This window comes from Staurois parvus, unplaced genomic scaffold, assembly GCF_062004578.1.
Source record: "Staurois parvus isolate SC_StPar_1 unplaced genomic scaffold, SC_StPar_1.0 ptg000380l, whole genome shotgun sequence".
NCBI lineage: Eukaryota > Metazoa > Chordata > Amphibia > Anura > Ranidae > Staurois > Staurois parvus.
In genome coordinates, this window is record NW_028318176.1 from 2,554,573 (window position 1) to 2,578,129 (window position 23,557).

At 49.5% G+C, this 23,557-nt stretch overlaps 2 protein-coding genes across 2 annotated transcripts in view; both read left to right on the forward strand.

Moving 5' to 3' along the window:
• Positions 1 to 23,557, forward strand: part of LOC149456016 (uncharacterized) — a 66,621-nt gene that overhangs the window by 13,362 nt on the left and 29,702 nt on the right. Inside the window, 10 exon segments of the mRNA XM_089685659.1 lie at positions 243 to 410; positions 497 to 620; positions 737 to 834; positions 1,220 to 1,537; positions 3,640 to 3,766; positions 4,070 to 5,208; positions 5,210 to 5,291; positions 13,978 to 14,065; positions 19,838 to 20,123; positions 20,343 to 20,462. Of these exon segments, the coding sequence (XP_089541785.1) occupies positions 243 to 410; positions 497 to 620; positions 737 to 834; positions 1,220 to 1,537; positions 3,640 to 3,766; positions 4,070 to 5,208; positions 5,210 to 5,291; positions 13,978 to 14,065; positions 19,838 to 20,123; positions 20,343 to 20,462 (2,550 nt within the window).
• LOC149456017 (gastrula zinc finger protein XlCGF53.1-like) lies at positions 15,905 to 18,920 on the forward strand. The gene is made up of 2 exons (XM_089685633.1): positions 15,905 to 18,053; positions 18,452 to 18,920. Exons 1-2 carry the CDS (start codon positions 17,958 to 17,960, stop codon positions 18,713 to 18,715), a joined length of 360 nt encoding a protein of 119 aa, XP_089541759.1. The 5' UTR covers positions 15,905 to 17,957; the 3' UTR covers positions 18,716 to 18,920.

Genomic DNA, 23,557 nt, shown 5'->3' on the forward strand with positions numbered 1-23,557 from the left:
CTGGGAGGTCACATGACATCACTCTCATCTCTATTAATAAAACACAGACCTGACCGGAGAGGTGAGGAGGATTCTGGGAGGTCACATGACATCACACAGACCTGACCAGAGAGGTGAGGAGGATTCTGGGAGGTCACATGACATCACTCTGGTCTAGTCTGGCCAATAGACCATGTTCTTCTTGTAGACATGTAGATGATGTCAGATGATTGATATCGGTTTCTCTTTCTCCTGATCTGTAGGATTATGTTGTAGTGAAGAAGTCTAGTGGGGAGCCAATCTCAGGAGGATGGAGCAGGACCCAGAGCCCCACCATGGTGCCTCCCCCTCGTTCTCCCATACCTGAGAGGAACAAAGAGCAGAAGATCCTGGAACTGTCCACCATGATGGTCCAACTGTTGACAGGAGAGGTGAGCGGTGCCGGGAATTCTGGGACATTCTCCAGTAACAGGCAAGGGATGTGTCTGGATGGTGACTGTATCATTGTTTGTGTCAGGTTCCTATAAGGTGTCAGGGTGTCACTGTCTATTTCTCCATGGAGGAGTGGGAGTATTTAGAAGGACACAAGGACCTCTACAAGGACGTCATGATGGACAATCAGCCACCCCTCACATCACTGGGTAAGAGGAGACTTTATTGTACAGGAGACAGCAGTACGGAGGATCCACCTAGATCCCCCATCATCTGATAAACACATAGAAACAATGGATTCAGTCAGTGTGTGTGTTTCCTACAGATGGATCCAGTCATGGGAACCTACCAGAGAGATGTCCCCATCCTCTGTATTCCCGGGATTCTACACAGGAAGGTCACACCATCCCTCACCATCATCAGGTAGGTGGATCCAGTCATGGGAACCCACCAGAGAGATGTCCCCATCCTCTGTATTCCTGGGATTCCACACAGGAAGGTCACACCATCCCTCACCATCATCAGGTAGGTGGATCCAGTCATGGGAACCCACCAGAGAGATGTCCTCGTCCTCTGTATTCCCGGGATTCCACACAGGAAGGTCACACCATCCCTCACCATCATCAGGTAGGTGGATCCAGTCATGGGAACCCACCAGAGAGATGTCCCCGTCCTCTGTATTCCCGGGATTCCACACAGGAAGGTCACACCATCCCTCACCATCATCAGATAGGTGAGGAACAATCACTGGTGGTTATAATGTATACATGGCATGTTTGTTACAATTAATGTTTCAATTTACATTCAGAGTACTCAGAGTGGAATCCTCGGGGATGATAATATTGATGTTAAAGAAGAGTATACAGAGGAGGATGAGGAGTATGGAGTAATGGAGGAGTTTTCAGAAGAACACAAGGATATGATGGAGCCACCTAATACCAGGAACCCACCAGAGAGATGTCCCCGTCATCTGTTTTCCCGGGATTCCACACAGGAAGGTCACACCATCCCTCTCCATCTTCAGGTAGATGGATCCAGTCATGGGAACCCACCAGAGAGATGTTCCCGTCCTCTGTATTCTCGGGATTCCACAGAGGAAGGTCGCACCATCCCTCACCATTACAAGGTTGGTAGGTTGGATCATCTGGTCTGGCGCACTTCTCTTTCTTCTCCATTTACCACAGAGTCCGGTTTACTCTAGAAAGTGCAAGCCTCACGACGGTGTCTACATTGCAGCGTTGTATATATATGTACACACATATACAGTTGCAAGAAAAAGTATGTGAACCCCTTGGGATTACATGGAGTTTTGCATGAATTGGGCATAAAATGTGCTCTGAATGTCATCTAAGTCACAACAATAGAAGAACACTGTCTGCTGAACATAGTACTACACAAACATTAGATGTTGTCATGGTTTAATAGCACATAACATGTAAACATTCACAGTGCAGGGAGGAAAAAGTATGTGAGGCCCTAGCTTAATGACTTCTCCCAGAGCTAATTGGAGCCAGGAGTGAGCCAACCTTGACTCCAATCAGTGTGATGATATTGGATGTGTTGCTGACAGCTGTCCTGCCCTTAAAAAACACACACCTGTTTTGGGTTTACTGGTTTCAAGAAGCACTGTCTGATGTGAACCATGCCTCGCAGAAAAGAGCTCTCAGAAGACCTACGATCAAGAATTGTTGACTTGCATGAAGCTGGAAAGGGTTACAAAAGTATCTCCAAAAGCCTTGATGTTCATGTGTCCACGGTAAGACAGACTGTCTATAAATGGAGAAAGTTTAGCACTGTTGCTACTCTCCCTAGGCTTGGTCGTCCTGTAAAAATGATGCAAGAGCACAGCGCAGAATGCTGCATGAGGTAAAGAAGAATCCCAGAGTGTCAGCTAAAGACCTACAGAAATCTCTGGCACATGCTAACATTTTTGTTGACACATCTACAATAAGGAAAACATTAAACAAGAATGGAGTACATGGGAGGACACCACGGAGGAAGCCATTGCTGTCCAAAAAGAATATTATAGCACGTTTGAAGTTTGCAAAAGAGCACCTGGATGTTCCACAGCACTACTGGCAAAATATACTGTGGACAGATGAAACCAAGATTGAGTTGTTTGGGAAGAACACACAACACTATGTGTGGAGAAGAAAAGGCACAGCACACCAACATCAAAACCTCATCCCCACTGTAAAACATGGCGGAGGGAGCATCATGGTTTGGGGCTGCTTTGCTGCCTCAGGGCCTGGACGGATTGTTGTCATTGATGGGAAAATGAATTCCAGAGTTTATCAAGACATTTTGCAGGAAAACGTACGACCATCTGTCCGCCAACTGAAGCTCCGCAGAGGATGGGTGATGCAACAGGACAATGACCTAAAGCATACAAGTAATTCAACAAAACAATGGCTGCAACAGCACAGAATACGCCTTCTGGAGTGGCTTAGTCAGAGTCCTGACCTCAACCCGATTGAAATGCTGTGGCATGACCTTAAGAGAGCGATTCACACCAGACATCCCAAGAATATTGCTACACTGAAACAGTTTTGTGAAGAGGAGTGGTCCAAAATTACTCCAGATCGTTGTGCAGGTCTGATCTGCAACTACAGGAAACGTTTGGTTGAGGTTATTGCTGCCAAAGGAGGGTCAACCAGTTATTAAGTCCAAAGGTTCACATACTTTTTCCTCCCTGCACTGTGAATGTTTACATGTTATGTGCAATTAAACCATGGCAACATCTAATTTTTGTGTAGTATTATGTTCAGCAGACTGTGTTCTTCTATTGTTGTGACTTAGATGATGTTCAGAGCACATTTTCTGCCCAATTCATGCAAAACTCCACGTAATCCCAAGGGGTTCACATACTTTTTCTTGCAACTGTATATACCATCTATCTCAATCCAGTACTGTTTGCATCACAAGGCCTTTTTTCCCCTCCTTTCCCTCCCCCCCTCCCCTCCCTCACCACTAAAGCTGCATCATTTACTTGTTGTCCCTTTATTACTAGCATATATGATTATATATTTTAATTTCTGTTTACTGGATTATTTTGTTTAAGATTTACTGAGTGAACGTTATATCCACTACAAATTCTCTTGCGCCAATTGCATTTTTATTTTTGTCATCTAGAACATGGACTCATGGACATAATGCAGATTCTTTATGTGATGTCACAATATTAACGTTTATCATGTACAGATGATATTTTCTCTCCTCTTGGTTTAGGGTGAAGATCTGACAGATATAAAAGTTGAGGAAGAAGAAGAGGCGTATGTGAGGGATGATGGGCATTCTATGGAGGAGGATGGAATCATGAGGATAATTGTGGGAGAGGACACAGAAATCAGCACAGGTGGGTCATTCATGGAGTATTGCTGACTCCCAATGAGCCGTCTCGGCCCCAACATTGGGAATATGGATGAGAGTCGCATTCGGCAGTAAAGTCAATGTATTTATTCCATTAAAGAGAATAGGTGGCTGTGTCCATAATGTCTCCACCGAGATCCCCCACCACCCAGAATGGGCTCACAGGCCTACAGCACCTACCTATCTAGGGCATATCCTCAGAGACCAAGCTGCCTGATGTGGGCGGAGTCCTGGTTTGGGGGAACCAATCAGCTCCTGTCTAGTAATCCTCTTTGTCTTTGTATTTTAGTCCATGGCCGGAAGATGAGGAAAACCTCCGAGGATTGTCTCACTTTGTCTCCAGACTGGAAAGTAGAAGATGAGGACATCACACAGTATAGTCCAGGAGAAAACCCGGCTCCCTCCAATGTCCATCCCGCTCCACCCAGTGTAGATGGACCATCGGATTCCTCGTATCCTGAGGAACCTCCGACTGTGCGGGACCGGGCCGGCCTTCACACAGGGAAGAGGTTTCCCTGTACAGAGTGTGGGAAATTTTTCAGTTTTAAATCTGGTCTTTATGTGCATAAAAAATCTCATACGGGGGAGAAGCCACATTCCTGTCCTGAGTGCGGGAAACGTTTCCTACATAAAGCAGATCTCACTAAACATCGCAGGTCTCACACGGGGGAAAAGCCGTATTCCTGCCTTGAGTGTGGGAAATGTTTTTCAGAGTCATCCCATCTTTACAGACATCAACGAACTCACACGGGGGAGAAGCCATTTTCCTGTCATGAGTGTGGGAAATGTTTTTTACGAAAATCAAAACTTGCCGCACATCAAATGATTCACATGGCAGTGAAGCCTCATTCCTGTCCTGAGTGCGGGAAATCTTTTTCAGATAAGTCCAAACTTTACAGACACCAGAAACTGCATACGGGTGAGAAACCATATTCTTGTCCTGAGTGTGGGAAATGTTTTTTGGAGAAGTCCAATCTTTGTACACATCAGAGACTGCACACAGGTGAGAAGCCATATTCTTGCCTTGAGTGTGGGAAAAGTTTTTTTCATAAACATGTCCTGGAAAGACATCAGCGGTCTCATATGAGTGAAAAGCCATATGTTTGTCCTGAGTGCGGGAAATCTTTTTCAGAAAATTCTCGTTTTTGCAAAAATCAGAGATTGCATACATGTGAAATGTCGCATTCCTGTCCTCAGTGCGGGAAATGTTTTCTTCATAAATCTGCACTGGACATACATCAGCGATCCCACACGGGGGAAAAGCCGTATTCCTGTGCAGACTGCGGGAAATGTTTTTCAGACAAGTCCTATCTCTACAGACATCAGAGATCCCACACAGGGGAGAAGCCGTATACCTGTAATGAGTGCGGAAAATGTTTTTCAGAGAGGTCCAATCTTTACAGACATCAGAGACTGCACATGGGGGTAAAAACCATAATCCTGCCATGAGTGCGGGAAATGCTTTTCACACAAGTCTTGTCTTGCACCGGAGAACACACATAACCCTGGAGGTGTATTAGAGCCTTGAGTGCGGGAAATGTCTTCTAGATGAATGTTGCTGGACATCTCAGCTCTCATGAGGGGAACAAGCACCCCCTGATATACACCTCGGATTGATCTCCTTGTGAACTGTTTCTTCCATGATGAAGATCAGCCATGGAGTATGAGGTCACCAAAGGCATGGATGAAGTGTGAGAAATGTTCCTCACTGAAGTCCTGTCTTCCTGGGGTCCCACACAACCCTGGAGGTGTATTAGTACCTTGAGTGTGGGAAATGTCCTCTAGCTGAATGTTGCTGGACATCCCAGCTCTCATGTGGGGAAGAAGCACCCCTTGATATACACCTCAGATATACTACATGGCTGATTTTCATCATGGAAGAAACAGTTCATAAGAAGGTCACCAAAGACGTGAATGAAGTGTGGGACTGGGTTGGCCATGGATGGCAGGAGAAGAATAAAAATGGCGTCCTCACCTGTCATTGGCTGAGGACATTTTGTGGTGTAAATATACTTTCTGTTGGTGACATTAAAGTGTTCTGTATATCTAGATGTGGTGTGCCGGTGATATCTTGGATTGGACGGCTTGTGGTGACACCATCCCCCATCCTCCTATGACTGTGTAGGAGCCACTTGTATTTTTGACCAGGTCTCCCCTACCTTAGACACGCACGCACGCACGCACACACACACACACTTTGGCTCGTTGTCTTCGATGACCAGTCTAGAGGAATAGGGATGGGGAATTGTAGTAGGATGCTCCAAGATCAGAACTCTTCACACTGAGGACATCTAGCTGATCTCCTAGTTGAGCTCTGGTGAAGTCCCTGTAGAAGTCCCGGCTGAAGCAGATAGTAGACTTCTCTTTAGATTGCAGCAACAAGTAGTTTAGGAGCGAGCCGAGTCCCTTTAGCAGTAGTATCAGGGCTGAGCTCCTCAGTTACAGGCCTGTTGCGGCAGACTGCGACAGTCCATAAAAACAGCAAAACTTGAGCAAAGTCCTTGGCAGTTGGACAAGCTCTTCAGAACACCAGCCAGAGTTCCCTTTCCTCAGACCCACGCTGACTATCAAGCACCAGAGGGGTAGAAAAGCACACAGAGGCCCCAAGATCTCTGTGTCTGTACTCACAAGGCCCAAGGACAGAATGGCAGCCTCCTTCCAGGTGACTATCTCCAGTGACACCAGACAGATCTTTGGCAGATGGCTCCCCTCAGTCAGCATAATGTAGAACCAGAGTCACTCTCTCTGACTTCAGGCTCTCAGGTCACCCACCTGAGCAAGTGTTACAGCCCAAAGGTAAAGTAGCTGAGCAAAGTTCTTGGCAGTAGCAACACTTGGACAAGCTCTTCAGAACACCAGCCAGAGTTCCCTTTTCTCAAGACTAATGCTGACTATCAAGCACCAGAGGGGTAGCAGAGCACACAGAGGCCCCAAGATCTCTCAGTGTCTGTACTCACAAGGCCCAAGGACAGAATGGCAGCCTCCTTCCAGGTGACTATCTCCAGTGATACCTGTCAAGGTCCTACCTTTTCCCAGAGGTTATGTTACTCCATGTGCTGGCATCCATCTTGGATTTCTGCTGAGCATGGTGGGAATCTTTTATGCCTTCAGGTCTCTGAGGTCCATCCCCCAGAGGGGTGTAGCTGAGTACATATAAGCCTGGGATCCACATATGCTCTTTTTTTCTTGTGTCTTGTGTCTTTGTCTTGCTACAGCTCTGTGTATACTCTCGTGACTCTTCTGGTATCTGACTCGGCTTGTGACTAAGACCATTCTCTGTGTTTTCCTTCGATCTGACCTTCTGTTGCTGAACCCGGCCTGTGACCTGTGATTCTCTGTCTACTGTTCTGTACCGTTTTGTCCCGTTGTTGTCGAGCCGGCCTGCCTGACTACGCTATTGTCATTCTTACCAGCTACACGTCATTGGCGGCGGCCATTACCGCAGCCGGGGTGTCTCGGGGGCCGCGACCTGGTTCCTGGCTGCGTCAAGTCCATCCCCACCACCAGGGGCCCTGGTGAAGGGCAGCCTGGGACTTAGACTCCGCGCCCTGAGGGACTTCGGTTTGTTGGTGGTGGTTGTCATCAGCCAGTGCGTTACCCTGCCACTAGGCCTACCTGTCCGTTCCACAGCCCTGCCCTGACATTACACAAGTGCCATGAATCCTGACGGTGCAGGTAAGCCTTCGCTTCCAATGTTGGTCGCCAGACTGGATCAACAAGATCTCCTCTTGGATCAGTTTGCTCAGGCGTTGCAAACCCTGCTTGCACGCACTCCGCACCTTACTCCTGGTGCTATTAGGCCGGTTGTCACTCCGGTAGTCGCTCCCGCTGCTGTTCTGCTTGTTGCGCCTACCGCCGCGGCTGCTGCGGCACCCACGGTGCCCAGAGGTATGACTGGTTCATCCCCTCTTCCACAGCGCTTTGGGGGTGAGCCGAGTCAGTGTCATGGGTTCCTCAACCAGGTGGGGATTTACTTCAAATTAATACCCCACGCTTTTCCGACGGAGAGGTCAAAGGTGGGTTTCCTAATATTGCTACTCTCAGACAAGGCCTTGGCCTGGGCAAATCCCTTATGGGAGAGGAATGACCCGGTGATTCACGAGTTTTCCGGTTTTGTCGATGCCTTCCGTAGGGTATTCGACATACCGGCTCGATCCGCCTCGGCTGCCAAGCTGCTCATGTCTATGCATCAGGGTTCACGGACCATTGCCGAGTACGCCATAGAGTTTCATACCCTGGCGGCAGAGGTGGGTTGGAACAATGAGGCTCTGGTGGCTGCGTTATCTCAGGGTCTTTCTGATGCATTGAAGGACGAGATTGCAGCCAAGGAACTGCCTGTGGATCTGGAAGCACTAATTTCCTTCCTGATCCTGATTGATACCAGGCTCAGGGAGAGGCCTTCACTCAAGGAACGCCTGCGGAGGCCTTCCAATCGACTGGCACCTGTGTTTTCTGTCCCACCCGTTCCTCCCTCTCCTACCACACCTCCTGGGGATAGATCGTCGGGTGGTGAGCCCATGCAGCTGGGGTTTGCTCGCCTTTCCGAGGGAGAGCGGGCCGCTCGGCGTCGGGAGGGTCGCTGCCTGTACTGTGGCCTTGGTGGGCACTTTCGGCAGTCCTGTCCGGTCCTTCCGGGAAACGCTCGCACCTGAGATCCTGTCGGGGACAGATCTTGGGTGGAGTCTCCTCGTCCCCGGCGTTCCGCAGAGATAAACCACTGATCACCGTTGTCCTCTCTTGGGCGGAGGGCTCGGTGATGGCCCAGGTGTTGGTAGATTCTGGGGCCGGCGGGTTGTTTATGGACAGCTCGTTTGCTGCCCAGCACTCCATTCCCCTGCAGGTTCGAGTTACCCCATTGGTTCTCGAGGCGATAGATGACAGGCCCCTGCAACCACCGCAGGTTACCCACGAGACCATGCCAGTTGAAGTAGCTATTGGGGCTGTTCTCAGGGAGTTGGCCTGTTTCCAGGTTATTTCTTCTCCGCACTATTCGGTGGTTTTGGGGTATCCCTGGCTCCAGACGCACAATCCAACCTTTAATTGGCGAACGGCCGAGATTCTCTCGTGGTCTCCAGTGTGGGGCCGGGTGCATCCGTGGGCCGGTTAAGGTGTTGTGTGCCTCCTCGGACTCTGCGTTGCCCACCAATTATGGGGAGTACCAGGACGTGTTTGATAAGGTACGCGCTGGTGCCTTACCTGCTCATCGTCCTTACGACTGCGCCATATCCTTGCAACCCGGTGCCACTCCTCCACGTGGCAGGGTGTATCCTCTCTCGGTTGCGGAGAATAAGGCCATGGAGGAGTACGTTGCGGATGCGCTTTCCCGGGGGCACATTCGTAAGTCTACTTCCCCAGCAGGAGCGGGCTTTTTCTTTGTAAAGAAGAAGGGTGGTGAATTGAGGCCTTGTATCGATTATAGGGGTCTCAATCGAATCACCACTAAGAATGCCTACCCGATTCCCTTGATTACTGAGTTGTTCGACTGCCTTAAGGGGGCAACAGTCTTTACCAAACTTGACCTCAGGGCGGTGTACAACCTCGTACGGATCAAACGGGGATGAGTGGAAGACCGCGTTTAACACCAGAACCGGTCACTACGAATACCTGGTGATGCCCTTCGGGTTGTGTAACGCGCCCGCAGTTTTTCAGGAATTCATAAATGATGTCCTTCGTGACTTGTTGCAGCAGTGCGTTGTAGTTTACTTGGATGACATCCTGGTTTACTCTGCCTCCATGGAGTCCCATATCCAGGATGCAGGTGCTGCAACGATTACGTGAGAACAAACTTTTTTGTAAACTTGAGAAGTGCGAATTCCATCGATCCCAAGTTGCCTTTTTGGGCTACATCATTTCTGCGGAGGGATTCTCCATGGACCCTCAGAAGGTTGCGGCGGTTCTGCAGTGGCCTCGTCCCAATGGTCTTCGGCCCATTCATCGCTTTTTGGGTTTCGCCAACTACTATCGGAAGTTCATCAGGAACCTCTCCACACTGGCAAAGCCTCTCTCAGACCTAACCAAGAAGGGCAGTAATCCTCACGAGTGGCCATCCGAGGCCATCGTAGCTTTCGAGGCTCTGAAATCCGCCTTTGCTTCGGCTCCGATACTGTCTCATCCCAATCCTGGATTGCCCTTCGTCCTTGAGGTTGATGCATCCGAGACGGGAATAGGCGCTCTCCTGTCTCAACGTCGGTCGCCCGATGGACCCCTACTTCCCTGTGGGTTCTACTCCAGGAAGCTTTCCTCTGCAGAGTGCAACTACCAGATTGGAGATAAGGAGTTGTTGGCAATCATTCTGGCTCTCAAGGAATGGAGGCACCTGCTCGAGGGCTCCGCGGTTCCGGTCCTCATTCTTACCGATCATAAGAACCTGACTTATCTTTCGGAGGCCAAAAGATTGACACCCCGTCAGGCCAGATGGGCCTTGTTCTTGTTGCAGTTCCACTATGTGGTCTCCTATTTGCCTGGTTCCAAGAATGTCAGGGCTGATGCATTATCGTGGCAATACTCTGAGTTGTCCAGGGAGGACTCTGAGCCAACCTCGGTCATACCTCCGGATCAGATCCTGGCTGCCATTCGCACCAGTCTGACTTCTCCCCTTGGGGAGCAGATTTTGGCGGCTCAAACTGGCGCTCCTCCCAAGAGACCGGAGGGTAGATGTTTTGTACCCGAGGGGTTGCGCACCCGTCTGCTGCGTACCTACCATAACTCCAAAACTGCCGGGCATCCGGGGAGGAACCAGTTGTCTTGGGTCGTCTGTCGGTTGTTCTGGTGGCCAACTCTCCGTGCCGACATTGCCTCTTATGTAGCGGCATGTTCGATCTGTGCCCAGAATAAATCTCCACGGCATCTTCCAATGGGTCTTCTGCAACCCATTCCCAATGGGGAGCATCCTTGGTCACACCTGGGCATGGACTTTATTGTAGACCTCCCTGTGTCTCGGGGTCATACGGTCATTCTCATGGTCGTCGATCATTTTTCCAAAATGTGCCATTGTATTCCACTCAGGAAATTACCAACAGCGCAAGAACTGGCCACGGTCTTTTCCAGGGAGATTTTTCGCCTGCATGGGTTGCCCAAGGTGATTGTCTCGGACCGCGGGAGTCAGTTCGTGTCCAGATTCTGGCGCGCCTTCTGCTCCCAGTTGGGTATTAGTCTCTCCTTTTCTTCAGCCTACTACCCGCAGTCCAATGGTGCTGCGGAGCGTTCCAATCAGGCCTTAGAACAATTCCTTCGGTGTTATATCTCGGACCATCAGGACGATTGGGCCGATCTCCTGCCTTGGGCAGAGTTTGCCAGGAACTCGGCGGTCAACTCCTCCTCCGGGATGTCTCCCTTCATGGCCAACTATGGGTACCAACCCGCGGTATTACGAGAGGTTCTCACCACAGGACATTCCGGCTGTGGAGAACCATCTTGCTGCCCTGCGTTCTTCATGGGGGCAGATCCAGAGGGCCTTGAGGGACTCAGCCCAGCGTCAGAAGTTCCAGGCTGATCGCAGACGGTTGCCCGCTCCTTCATACCAGGTCGGAGATCGGGTGTGGTTGTCTACTCATAACCTCAATCTTCGGGTGCCCACACCCAAACTAGCTCCCCGTTTTGTCGGTCCTTTTCGCATTCTCCGCAAGGTGAATCCGGTGGCCTATGCCCTTGCCCTTCCGCCTGGGATGCGGATCTCCAATATCTTTCATGTATCACTGTTGAAACCTCTGATCTGCAATCGCTTCACTACCTCTCTGCCTCGGCCCCGTCCCATCCGGGTTGATGGTCATGAGGAGTATGAGGTGAGCCGGATCCTGGACTCTCGATTGGTGCGCGGTCGATTACAGTTCCTGGTTCATTGGCGCGGTTATGGTCCCGAGGAGTGTTCCTGGGTTCCTTCCACGGATGTCCATGCTCCTGCCCTCCTCCGCGCTTTTCATACCCGCTTTCCTCAGAAACCTTTTGTTGAGCCGCGGAGGGGGAGGGGCCCTTGAGGAGGAGGTACTGTCAAGGTTCTACCTTTTCCCAGAGGTTATGTTACTCCATGTGCTGGCATTCATCTTGGATTTCTGCTGAGCATGGTGGGAATCTTTTATGCCTTCGGGTCTCTGAGGTCCATCCCCCAGAGGGGTGTGGCTGAGTACATATAAGACTGTGATCCGCACATGCTCTTTGCACTTGTGTCTTGTGTCTTTGTCTTGCTACAGCTCTGTGTATACTCTCGTGAATCTTCTGGTATCTGACTCGGCTTGTGACTAAGACCATTCTCTGTGTTTTCCTTCGATCTGACCTTCCGTTGCTGAACCTGGCCTGTGACCTGTGATTCTCTGTCTACTGTTCTGTACCGTTTTGTCCCGTTGTTGTCGAGCCGGCCTGCCTGACTACGCTATTGTCATTCTTACCAGCTACACGCCATTGGCGGCGGCCATTACCGCAGCCGGGGTGTCTCGGGGGCCGCGACCTGGTTCCTGGCTGTGTCAAGTCCATCCCCACCATCAGGGGCCCTGGTGAAGGGCAGCCTGGGACTTAGACTCCGCGCCCTGAGGGACTTCGGTGTGTTGGTGGTGGTTGTCGTCAGCCAGTGCGTTACCCTGCCACTAGGCCTACCTGTCCATTCCACAGCCCTGCCCTGACAATACCAGACAGATCTTTGGCAGATGGCTCCCCTCAGTCAGCATAATGTAGAACCAGGGCCACTCTCTCTGACTTCAGGCTCTCAGGTCGCCCACCTGAGGCTCGCATGGCAGCAAGTGCGCAGCCCAAAGGTGACATAGGTGAGCAAAGTCCTTGGCAGTAGCAACACTTGGACAAGCTCTTCAGAACACCAGCCAGAGTTCCCTTTTCTCAGACCCATGCTGACGATCAAGCACCAGAGGGGTAGCAAAGCACACAGAGGCCCCAAGTTCTCTCAGTGTCTGTACTCACAATGCCCAAGGACAGAATGGTTGCCTCTTTCCAGGTGACTATCTGCAGTGATACCAGACAGATCTTTGGCAGATGGCTCACCTCAGTCAGCGTACTGAAGAACCAAGGTAATGCTTTCTAACTTCAGGCTCTCAGGTCGCCCGCATGCCAGCATGTGCCAGGTGAGGCAAGCCTGCCTTCAGCTTGGCGCGGTTCAATCCCCTCCCCGGAAAGATGCTGAACCCATGTTCTCACTGAACATAAATACCACTCCCAGCATGCAATGGAGCCAATCTCCCCTGAAATGGACCAGGGCTGTATTTATATTCATGCTGATCATTTCCCTAGCCCTTACCCATGTTCTGGAAGGTTCTTATAGCTTCCTGAAGGCAGGTGGAACTCAAGGCAAACTCGACAGCACAAGGGCACCATGAGCAGACCTGACCAATCAATCAATCAATCACAGCCCTCTGTTAACAGAATACCAAACTGAATTTACCCAACAGCCTCTCTGGTAAGCAGAGAAACACAGCTATCCTCATCCTAACTATACAGATCCTAGGAGGACCCTACAACCGGCTCTCATTGTTGTATGGAGGGCATTGGACTCTTTGTATTGACCGATGACAAACAGAGACACCCTCACACTGAGGCCAGAGCGTTTATTGTGTATACATTACTGTATCATAGTCCATACTGGTGCCATGATCAGGTCCTTCCATGTGCACGGTGCAAAGGCCAAAGTGTGCAACGTAGGTTGAAGGTCCTTCTTGCACCTGTCTCCTGCTGAATTGCCCAAAGTGGTCACCTGTCAAGAATAGTGAGAGCTGGTGTCCTGTAACACCGGCAGGACCAGGAATGAATGGACATGCACAGAGAACACCAGGCTCCAGTATGTGATGTATGATATAAAATAATGTGGTTTATTGAGGAACAATGTCAGCAACACAACAATGTAACAAACATACACCAACAACCTAAACCAGTTAAGCGCCTTGGGTGATCATACAACCTACACTAAACCTACTAACCAAGCTGGCAGGGTAAGACCAGGAAGAGTAGTCCGTATCAGAGCCAGGGTCATACATAGAAGATCAAACAGAAGGAGCAGGGAGCAAGCCAGGACAGGGGGAGGGAATACGGGAGCAGGAACAAGCAGGCGGGTGAGGGAACGGGCAGGATGCAGGTCAAAACACCCAGGAAAGGGGGAGTAGCACAGGCAGAGCTAAATATTCTCCCAGCATCAGGTGATGACTAATTGGTAGGAGCTTCTGATAGACACCAGCTGGTTGACCCCGGAACAACATCCTACAGGTCTGGCCACAGTGCCACTAGCAGTCAAACCCTTTCCTGATATCACCTCTTCTGCCTACCTTTTTGCCCAGTCCCGGTTCCTATCATGGTGAGTCTTTTACTCGCAATCCCTATCCTGAGTCTCCTCTGAGGTCCAGCATCAACCAAGCTCCTTGACAATGATTCACTCTTTAGTAAATCCACCCCAATAGTGTATAGAGTGTCCAATAAAGGTATGTCAACCAATGACTTGAGTTGGTAAGGTTCTTATTTGCAAGCCTTTCTCCATGTGTCTTTGTTGGGTTGTCTATGCTGGCCAAGTTGTGGAGGAAGATGAGCCACCTTACAGTTTGGAACAGTCACAGATCCCCAAATGAAAAGTTCCTTCACACAGGTGAGATCATGGTGAGCAGAACATGTACTCCAAACCCAGGGGCGGACTGACCATTTGAGCACTCGGGCACTGCCCGAGGGCCCGGGGTCAGTAAGGGGCCCCATGAAATGCCTCTGATACCTTTTTATAGTCTTTTTTTGAGTGTGGGCAAGGAAACAGGGACCCCATGATCCCCTATTGCCCGGGGGCCCCATGAGTTGTCAGTCCACACCTGTCCAAGCCTTTGTCCATGGGATTCTGTTGGGTTTTCTCCATGCTGACGATGTTTTGGTGGAAACATGTAGATGAGCCATCTTACAGATTAAACCAGTCATGGATCCCCAGATGAGAAGTTCCTTCACACAGGTGAGATGATGGTGAGCAGAACATGTAATCCAAGCCTTTCTCCATGGGATTCTGTCGGGTTTTCTCCATGCTGACAATGTTTTGGTGGAAACATGTAGATGAGCCATCTTACAGAATAAACCAGTCATGGATCCCCAGATGAGAAGTTCCTTCACACAGGTGAGATGATGGTGAGCAGAACATGTACTCCATGCCTTTCTCCATGGGATTCTGTTGGGTTGCCTACATGCTGATGAGGTTTTGGTGGAAAACATGTAGATGAGCCATCTTACAGATTGGGACAGTCATGGATCCCCAGATGAGAAGTTCCTCACAGTAGTGAGGTCATGATGAGCAGAACATGGACTCCAAGCCTTCCTCCATGTATCTGTGTTGGGTTGTCTCTGTGCTTACAGAATTGTTGAGGAAGTGTGTAGATGGCATTTTACAGATTGTTCAGATCCCCAGATATGAAGTAGTGTGGTCATAATGAGCAAAACATGGACTGCAAACCTTTCTCCATGTATCTCTGTTGCGTTGTCTCTATGCTGGTCAAGTTGTGAAGGAAATTTGTAGATGAGTCACCTTACAGATTGGAACAGTCATGGACCCAAAAATAAAAAGTTCCCTTACACAGGTGAGATCATGGTGAGCCAAACATGGACTTCAAACCTTTCTCCATGAGTTTCTGTTGGGTTGTCTCTGTGCTGTTCAAGTCGTGGAGGAAATGTGTAGATGTTTTACCATACAAATTGATTAGGACAATAATGGATCTCCAGATGAGAAGTTCCCTTACACAGGAGAGATCATAGTGAGAAGAACACGGACCTGAAGCCTTTCTCCATGGATTTCTGTTGGATTGCCTCTATGTTGACCATGTTTTAGTGGAAACGTGTAGATTTATCACCTTGTGGATTGGAACAAACACGGATCCCCAGCCAGTTTACCTGCTACTCTACACCAGTGTGATCCCCTTTGGGGCCCCCTCATTGCCAACTTCTGTGCACTCCTAGTCTGTTTTCCTTTTCTGTGCCTATGTGTGGCTCATGAGCACTCCTACTGATTTGGACGATGTGTCCTACCGACTTGAGATCCCAGCCTCTCAGAGCTACAAGGACTCTTCCATGCATTTCAGCTCTCAGTTACCAGCAGCTGCCTGCTCAGGTGAGCCGCAACCTGTGTGCCTCCTGCAGCCAAACCCATCCCCACCTTCAGGAGCTCAGATGAAGACAAGGCAGCTATCTCAGATTGTGTGCCTTGGACCTTCTAAGGGCTCTCACTGTCACTGTATAGGCAGGCATACTGGGTTTGCTTTTCAGGGGCAATGGGCACCTTACTGCTACACCTCAAAGTTCTCTGTGACTCCTCCGTGGCCACTGCCACCACCTAGTCCTGGCTACAATAACTAGTTTCTGGCTAGCCAGTTGTACACCTTTTTGGAACAAATTTCAGGTCACAGAACATCCCTACTGAGAGACGGGAACTGATCTAATCTCAAGGAACCCCTAGAACCCTTTGGAGGAACCGCTAGAACCCTATGGAGGAACCCCTAGAACCCTTTGGAGGAACCCTGGCTGAGAAAGGCTGGACAAGGCAGTCATATATTTCTGTCCCCCTTGGTGGGAGTGGAAGTGATTCCTCTATGAGGACATATAGTCCATACAAAACCAGCACAAGGCCGGGGTCACATACCAGATGGTTCTCGGGGCTGCAGTTCCTCTGAGCTCCACAAGGTGGGGATCTCACTTCTACCCAGACAGGAAGTCTCTATAAAAGACAGGAAGTGATGTCAGGGACAGACAGGAAGTGATGTCAGGTACAGACAGGAAGTGATGTCAGGTATAAATAGGAAGTTTTAGGTGAGTTGGGAGGAAGAAGAGAGGAGACATTGCTGGAAGTGGCAGCAGAGGAGGTAATAAGATGTGATTTCCTATTTACACCCAGTAACCCCCGTCATGTCCGTCCTCTTGCTCCACCATCACATCCGCTCTCTTCCTCCACCGTCACGCCTGTCCTCTTCCACCGTCGTCACGCCGGTCCTCTTTCTTCGTTTTTGCGTCCGTCCTCTTCCTTCATCGTCACGTCCATCCTCTTCCACCGTCACGTCCGCCCTCTTCCTACACTGTCACGTCCGTCGTCTTCCTTCGTCGTCACGTCTGTCCTCTTCCTCCATAGTCACGTCTGTCCTCTGTGATGTCTTTTATCTCCAGCAGATGATGATACACACATATATAGTGTATTTACACCCAGTAACCCCCCCGTCATGCCCGTCCTCTTCCTCCACCGTCACGCCCGTCCTGTTCCTCCACCGTCGCGCCCGTCCTGTTCCTCCACCGTCGCGCCCGTCCTGTTCCTCCACCGTCGCGCCCGTCCTGTTCCTCCACCGTCTCGCCCGTCCTGTTCCTCCACCGTCTCGCCCGTCCTGTTTCTCCACAGTCGCGCCCGTCCTGTTTCTCCACAGTCGCGCCCGTCCTGTTTCTCCACAGTCGCGCCCGTCTTGTTTCTCCACAGTCGCGCCCGTCCTGTTTCTCCACAGTCGCGCCCGTCCTGTTTCTCCACAGTCGCGCCCGTCCTCTTCATCCACAGTCGCGCCCGTCCTCTTCATCCACAGTCGCGCCCGTCCTCTTCATCCACAGTCGCGCCCGTCCTCTTCATCCACAGTCGCGTCCGTCCTCTTCCTCCAAATATCCCCCTAAATGAATGAGTAGGGAATACATATTAACCCTTTTACTCATTCAAAACTTTTTTTATAAATGTTGTAAATAAACAGTCCCCCCCCCCCTCCCATTGTAAATCCAACATCCATTGAGTTGTCCAGTAATGTATATCCACATCAATCAATGAGCTACTGACTTGACTAGCGGTCACACCAGACCATGGTCACTCACCGCTACTCCCTTTGCAAATGACAGATCCCCGGCTTTCTTAGATTTAACAGTAGCATCTGCGAAATAGAATGTGTTCTTAGGACCACTTGGAGAGTCTTCAACCTTTTAGTCCAAAGCTCCTCTTGAAAGGTTTTGATCCAAATGATGAGCCCAGACTTTTAGGCTCCACAGAAAACCACCAAAACTGGTGCCACAGAAGTGGCACTAGCATCCTAGGCTCTTCTAAGAAGCTCTGCCTTTCCAACCATCTGATCTTTAGTAGACCCGGAATCCACAAAGAAAAGGTTCAAATTCTTAGACTCTTGTGACAAGGCTGCTTCCAGTTTGGGGAACACAAGGACTACAGTCCAGATAATTCTTCGCTGTTCATCTACAGAGAAACCCACATAGATCACATGACCACATCAATGAGGATGGAGGAGGACCGGAGTCACATGACTGAGAGGATGCTAAACATCACCCTGGACATCATCTACCTGCTGACCGGAGAGGTGAGGAGGATTCTGTGAGGTCACATGACATCACTCTCATCTCTATTAATAAAACACAGACCTGACCAGAGAGTTGAGGAGGATTCTGGGAGGTCACATGACATCACACAGACCTGACCGGAGAGGTGAGGAGGATTCTGGGAGGTCACATGACATCACTCTCATCTCTATTAATAAAACGCAGACCTGACCGGAGAGGTGAGGAGGATTCTGGGAGGTCACATGACATCACTCTCATCTCTATTAATAAAACAGACCTGATTGGAGAGGTGAGGAGGATTCTGAGAGGTCACATGACATCACTCTGGTCTAGTCTGGCCAATAGACCATGTTCTTCTTGTAGACATGTAGATGATGTCAGATGATTGATATCGGTTTCTCTTTCTCCTGATCTGTAGGATTATGTTGTAGTGAAGAAGTCTAGTGGGGAGCCAATCTCAGGAGGATGGAGCAGGACCCAGAGCCCAACCATGGTGCCTCCCCCTCGTTCTTGGATACCTGAGAGGAACAAAGAGCAGAAGATCCTGGAACTGACCACCATGATGGTCCATCTGCTGACAGGAGAGGTGAGCGGTGCCGGGAATTCTGGGACATTCTCCAGTAACAGACAAGGGATGTGTCTGGATGGTGACTGTGTCATTGTGTGTGTCAGGTTCCTATAAGGTGTCAGGGTGTCACTGTCTATTTCTCCATGGAGGAGTGGGAGTATTTAGAAGTACACAAGGACCTCTACAAGGACATCATGATGGACAATCAGCCGCCCCTCACATCACCGGGTAAGAGGAGACTTTATTGGAAAGGAGAGAGCAGTACGGAGGCTCCACCTAGATCCCCCATCAACTGATAAACACATAGAAACAATGTATTCAGTCAGTGTGTGTGTTTCCTACAGATGGATCCAGTCATGGGAACCCACCAGAGAGATGTCCCCGTCCTCTGTATTCCCGGGATTCCACACAGGAAGGTCACACCATCCCTCACCATCATCAGGTAGATGGATCCAGTCATGGGAACCCACCAGAGAGATATCCCTGTCCTCTGTATTCCCGGGATTCCACACAGGAAGGTCACACCATCCCTCACCATCATCAGGTAGGTGGAGTTGAGGGTCGGGAATATAAAGTGATGGAACATTCTGACATGTGGAGACGATGTGTGGACTCTACAAGATGAGATGTTCTATGTGATCTCACATCATAAATCCTTCTATGTTACAGATGTTATTTTCTGCCATTCTGTTGGTTTAGGGTGAAGATCTGATGAACATGAAAATTGAGGGTGAAGTAGAAGAGACATATGTAAGGGATGATCAGCAATATACGGAGGAGGCTGGAATGAGGAGGACAGTCATAGTGGAGGACACTCCTACAGAGATCAGCCCAGGTGACCAGAATATATTCTTCTCTTATCTCTGCTCTGTTACTGCCCCCCCCAGCCCCCATTGGTTCCTGCTCCTCTGACAAGGCGGTGTAAATGTAGAAGTGATCTGGGAGGACCAAAGGCCCTTTGACTGAAGAGGGGAGGAGTCCCAGCTGGTTGGGACATCCACAGAGAACATCTGTTCCCTCCTATCTCCCTTATCCAGATGGAATCTTGATGGAAGTGAACTAACCCTCTCCTATCTATTGATGATTTTTTTCTATTTTTCCAGGACCCGCCATGGAGAAACCCTCAAAGGATCGTCTCACTTTATCTCCAAGTTGTAAAATGGAAGATGAGGACATCCCAGGAGATTGTGCCGGAGAAAAGACAATGAGCTCCACTATGGATGGTGGACTTCCCAGTGTGGAGAGACCATGGAGTCCCTCTGACTCTGAGCAACCTCGTACTGTGAGGGATGGGGCCGGGATTCCATGTGCCGGGGAAAAGACAATGAGCTTGACTATCGATGGTGGACTTCCCAGTGTGGAGAGACCATGGGATGCCTCAGACTCTGAGCACCCTCGTACTGTGGGGGAAGGGGCCGGGGTACCATGTGCTGGAGAAAAGACAATGAGCTCCACTATGGATGGTGGACTTCCCAGTGTGGATGGACCATGGAATCCCTCTGACTCCGAGCACCCTCGTACTGTGGGAGATGGGGCCGGGTTTCAGGGGGAGGAGACGTTTCCTTGCCCTGAGTACAGAAAATATTTTCTTCATGAATCAAAACTCATCACACAGTACAGATTCCAGATGGGAGAGAAGCCGTATTCTTGTCCTGAGTGCGGGAAATGTTTTTCACACAAATCAGAACTTGTCAGGCACCAAAGGACTCACACGGGGGAAAAGCCGTTTTTCTGCCCTGAGTGTGGGAAATGTTTTACAGAGAAGAGCAGTCTTTTCAGACATCAGAAATTGCACACGGGTGAGAAGCCATTTGCCTGTCAAGAGTGCGGAAAAAGCTTTGCAAGAAATTCAGAACTTGTTGTACACCAAAGATCTCACACGGGAGAAAAGCCGTTTTCCTGCCCTGAGTGTGGGAAATGTTTTACAGACAATTCCCAACTTTTCAGACATAAAAGATCTCACACGGGCGAGAAGCCGTATTTCTGCATAAAGTGTGGGAAATGTTACTCACAAAAGTCTTGTCTTACCAAACACCAGAGAACCCACACAACTCTTGAGGTGTATTAGTGTCTTGACTGCGGGAAATGTCTTCTATATGGATATGTTGCCGTACATCAGAGATCTCACACTGGGAAGAAGCACACCTTGATATACACCTCAGAAAACACGTGGCTGAGCGCTCCTCTGATCTTTATCATGGAAGAAACACTTTATAAGGAGATCAGAGATCACTAAAGACTTCAAAGTTGTGTCTGGCTTCCTCTGCTAGGAGAGAGAGGGGGATGGGGGGGGGGGGGGCACTGCTGGTTGGGTCTCTCCTAGCAGTGTAGTCTGATTTCCCCTGACCTTCAGCAGAATCTTCCACGGAGGACATCATGGTGAGAGAGAAGGAGGTGGGGGTCACTGCTGGTTGGGTCCCTCTAGCAGTGTAGGCTGATCTCCCCTGACCTTCAGCAGAAGCTTCCATGGAGGACATCATGGTGAGAGAGGAGCTAGATATGGAAAAGGGCTTCCCATTGCCCAACGGATAAAATTCAAAACATTAACAATAACATATCAGACTGGATGTCGCTCCATTTCCTTTCCAAAACCGAGCTCCTGATTTGCCCCCCTCCCCCCACCCTCTCTATCATGACCAACAATGCCACCATCAGTCCCACCCCACAAGCCAAAGTCCTATGTGTCACTCTAGACTCAAACCTGTCCTTCTAACCCCATGTCCAATCGTTGGCAAACTCATGCAGGCTCCAGCTCCGCAACATCTCCAAAATACATTCGTTCCTAACCCCAGACACTACTAAACAACTCGTTCACTCCCTTATTATCTCACGTCTGGACTACTGCAACTCTCTTCTCACTGGCCTACCTTGTCGCAGATTATCCCCACTTCAGTCTATCCTGAACTCAGCGGCCAGACTCATCCACCTTACCAACTGCTCCACATCTGCCACCCCCCTCTGTCATTCCCTTCACTGGCTCCCGATTGCCCAACGCATTAAATTCAAACTACTAACTCAGACATACAAAGCCCTTCATAACGCTGCCCCAAACTACCTCACCGACCTGATACCCAAATACCACCCTACCCGTATTCTTCGCTCCTCACAAGACCTCCTACTTTCTAGCTCCCTGATCTCCACCTCCCATGCCCGACTGCAGGACTTCCCCCCTTCTCTGGAACTCACTACCCCAATCCATCAGACTGTCACCTACCCTCCTCACCTTTAGGCGCACCCTGAAAACACATCTCTTCAGTGAAGCCTACCCTGCCCTCACCTAACAGCCGATCTCCTCCTACCACTCCATCCCCCACAGCCACTTCCTCCTGTACCACTATCCCTTCCCTCCTAGATTGTAAGCTCGAAAGAGCAGGGCCCTTGACCCCCTTGTGTATTGTATTGTCTCATGTACTGTCCCCCACTATAATGTACAGCGCTGAGCAAACCTTTTAGCGCTATATAAATACTGTATAATAATAATAATAACATATAAAGCCATTTATAACTCCGCCCCAAATTACATCACCGATCTTGTCTCCAAATATCACCCAAACCGTCCTCTCCGCTCCTCCCCCGACCTCCTGCTCTCTAGCTCCCTTGTCTCCTCCTCTCATGCTCGTCTCCAGGACTTCTCCAGAGCCTTCCCCATTCTCTGAAACTGTCTACCCCAACCTATCTGACTATCGCCTACTCTGCTCGCTTTTAGGCGATCTCTGAAAACCGATCTCTTCAGGGAAGCCTATCCTGCCCTCAGCTAATAATGGAATCTTCTACTCCTCCTACCAGTCCATTCCCCACAGTTATTACCTTTTGTACAACCAGCCCCTCCCTTTTAGATTGTAAGCTCCCAGGATCAGGGCCCTCCTATCCCTCTTGTATTGAACTGTATTGTCTCCCGTTATATTGTAAAGCGCTGAGCAAACTGTTGGCGCCATAAATCCAGTATAATAATATATTGTGACGTCATGACGCCATCCTGTATAATATATTGTGATGTCATGACGCCATCCTGCATATTAATAATAATAATAATAATAAAGGGGAGATCAGACTACATGGCAGGACTGATTATTTTAGTGCAGTAGTTATTGGCCATCACAGACAGCTTTATTTAATTGGAGAGTGCCACCTGGTGGTTGAAAGTGGAAAATATTACATTTTCAGATGTAACCTTTTATATTTACAAATGTAAATATGTGAACACTTTATCAGAATGAAAGAAATGAAATTTAAATGTTTATTTTCTTAAACTCATGATATTCTTTGTAAGTCGTTTTCGCCTTCATCTTCTGTCTTAGTAGTTTGGTGTTCCCAGCTTGTCCTTGTTGGAACAGCCGACTCTCCCCCTTCTCATAGACCTCAGGACGTCTGTAGTATACTCCAGTGATAAGTCCATCAGTCCATAGACCCATCTATCATTCCTCCCGTAATTCCTCCTCTGCACCATCACCACCTCCAACCACAAGATCATTCTTGTCTTCCCTTCTCTCCTTTCTTTTGGTGTGGGGTTGTTTTTCAGGGGTTGGGCTTGGCCCCCTAGTTCCAGTGAAGAGAACTCTTAAGGTGACATTTTGAACAATTTCATGCTCCCAACTTTGTGGGAAGAGTTTGGCGATGGCCCCTTACTGTTCCAACATGACTGCCCACCAGTGCACAAAGCAAGGTCCATAAAGACATGGAGGAGCCAGTTTGGGGTGGAGGAACGTGACTGGCCTGCACAGAGTCCTAACCTCAACCCCATAGAACACCTTTGGGATGAATTAGAGCGGAGACTGCGAGCCAGGCCTCCTCCCCCGACATCAGTGCCTGACCTGACAAATGTGCTTCTGGAAGAATGGTCCAACCTTCCCATAGACACCCTCCTAAACCTTGTGGACGGCCTTCCCAGAAGAGTTGAAGCTGTTATAGCTGCAAAGGGTGGGGCCAACCCAATATTGAAGCCTACGGAATAAGACT

Coding starts and splice junctions, on each gene's coding strand:
- LOC149456017 (XM_089685633.1), top strand. CDS start 17,958: ATGACCACATCAATGAGGATGGAGGAGGACCGGAGTCACATGACTGAG. Junction 18,054..18,451: donor TCTACCTGCTGACCGGAGAG/GTGAGGAGGATT, acceptor CCTGATCTGTAG/GATTATGTTGTAGTGAAGAA.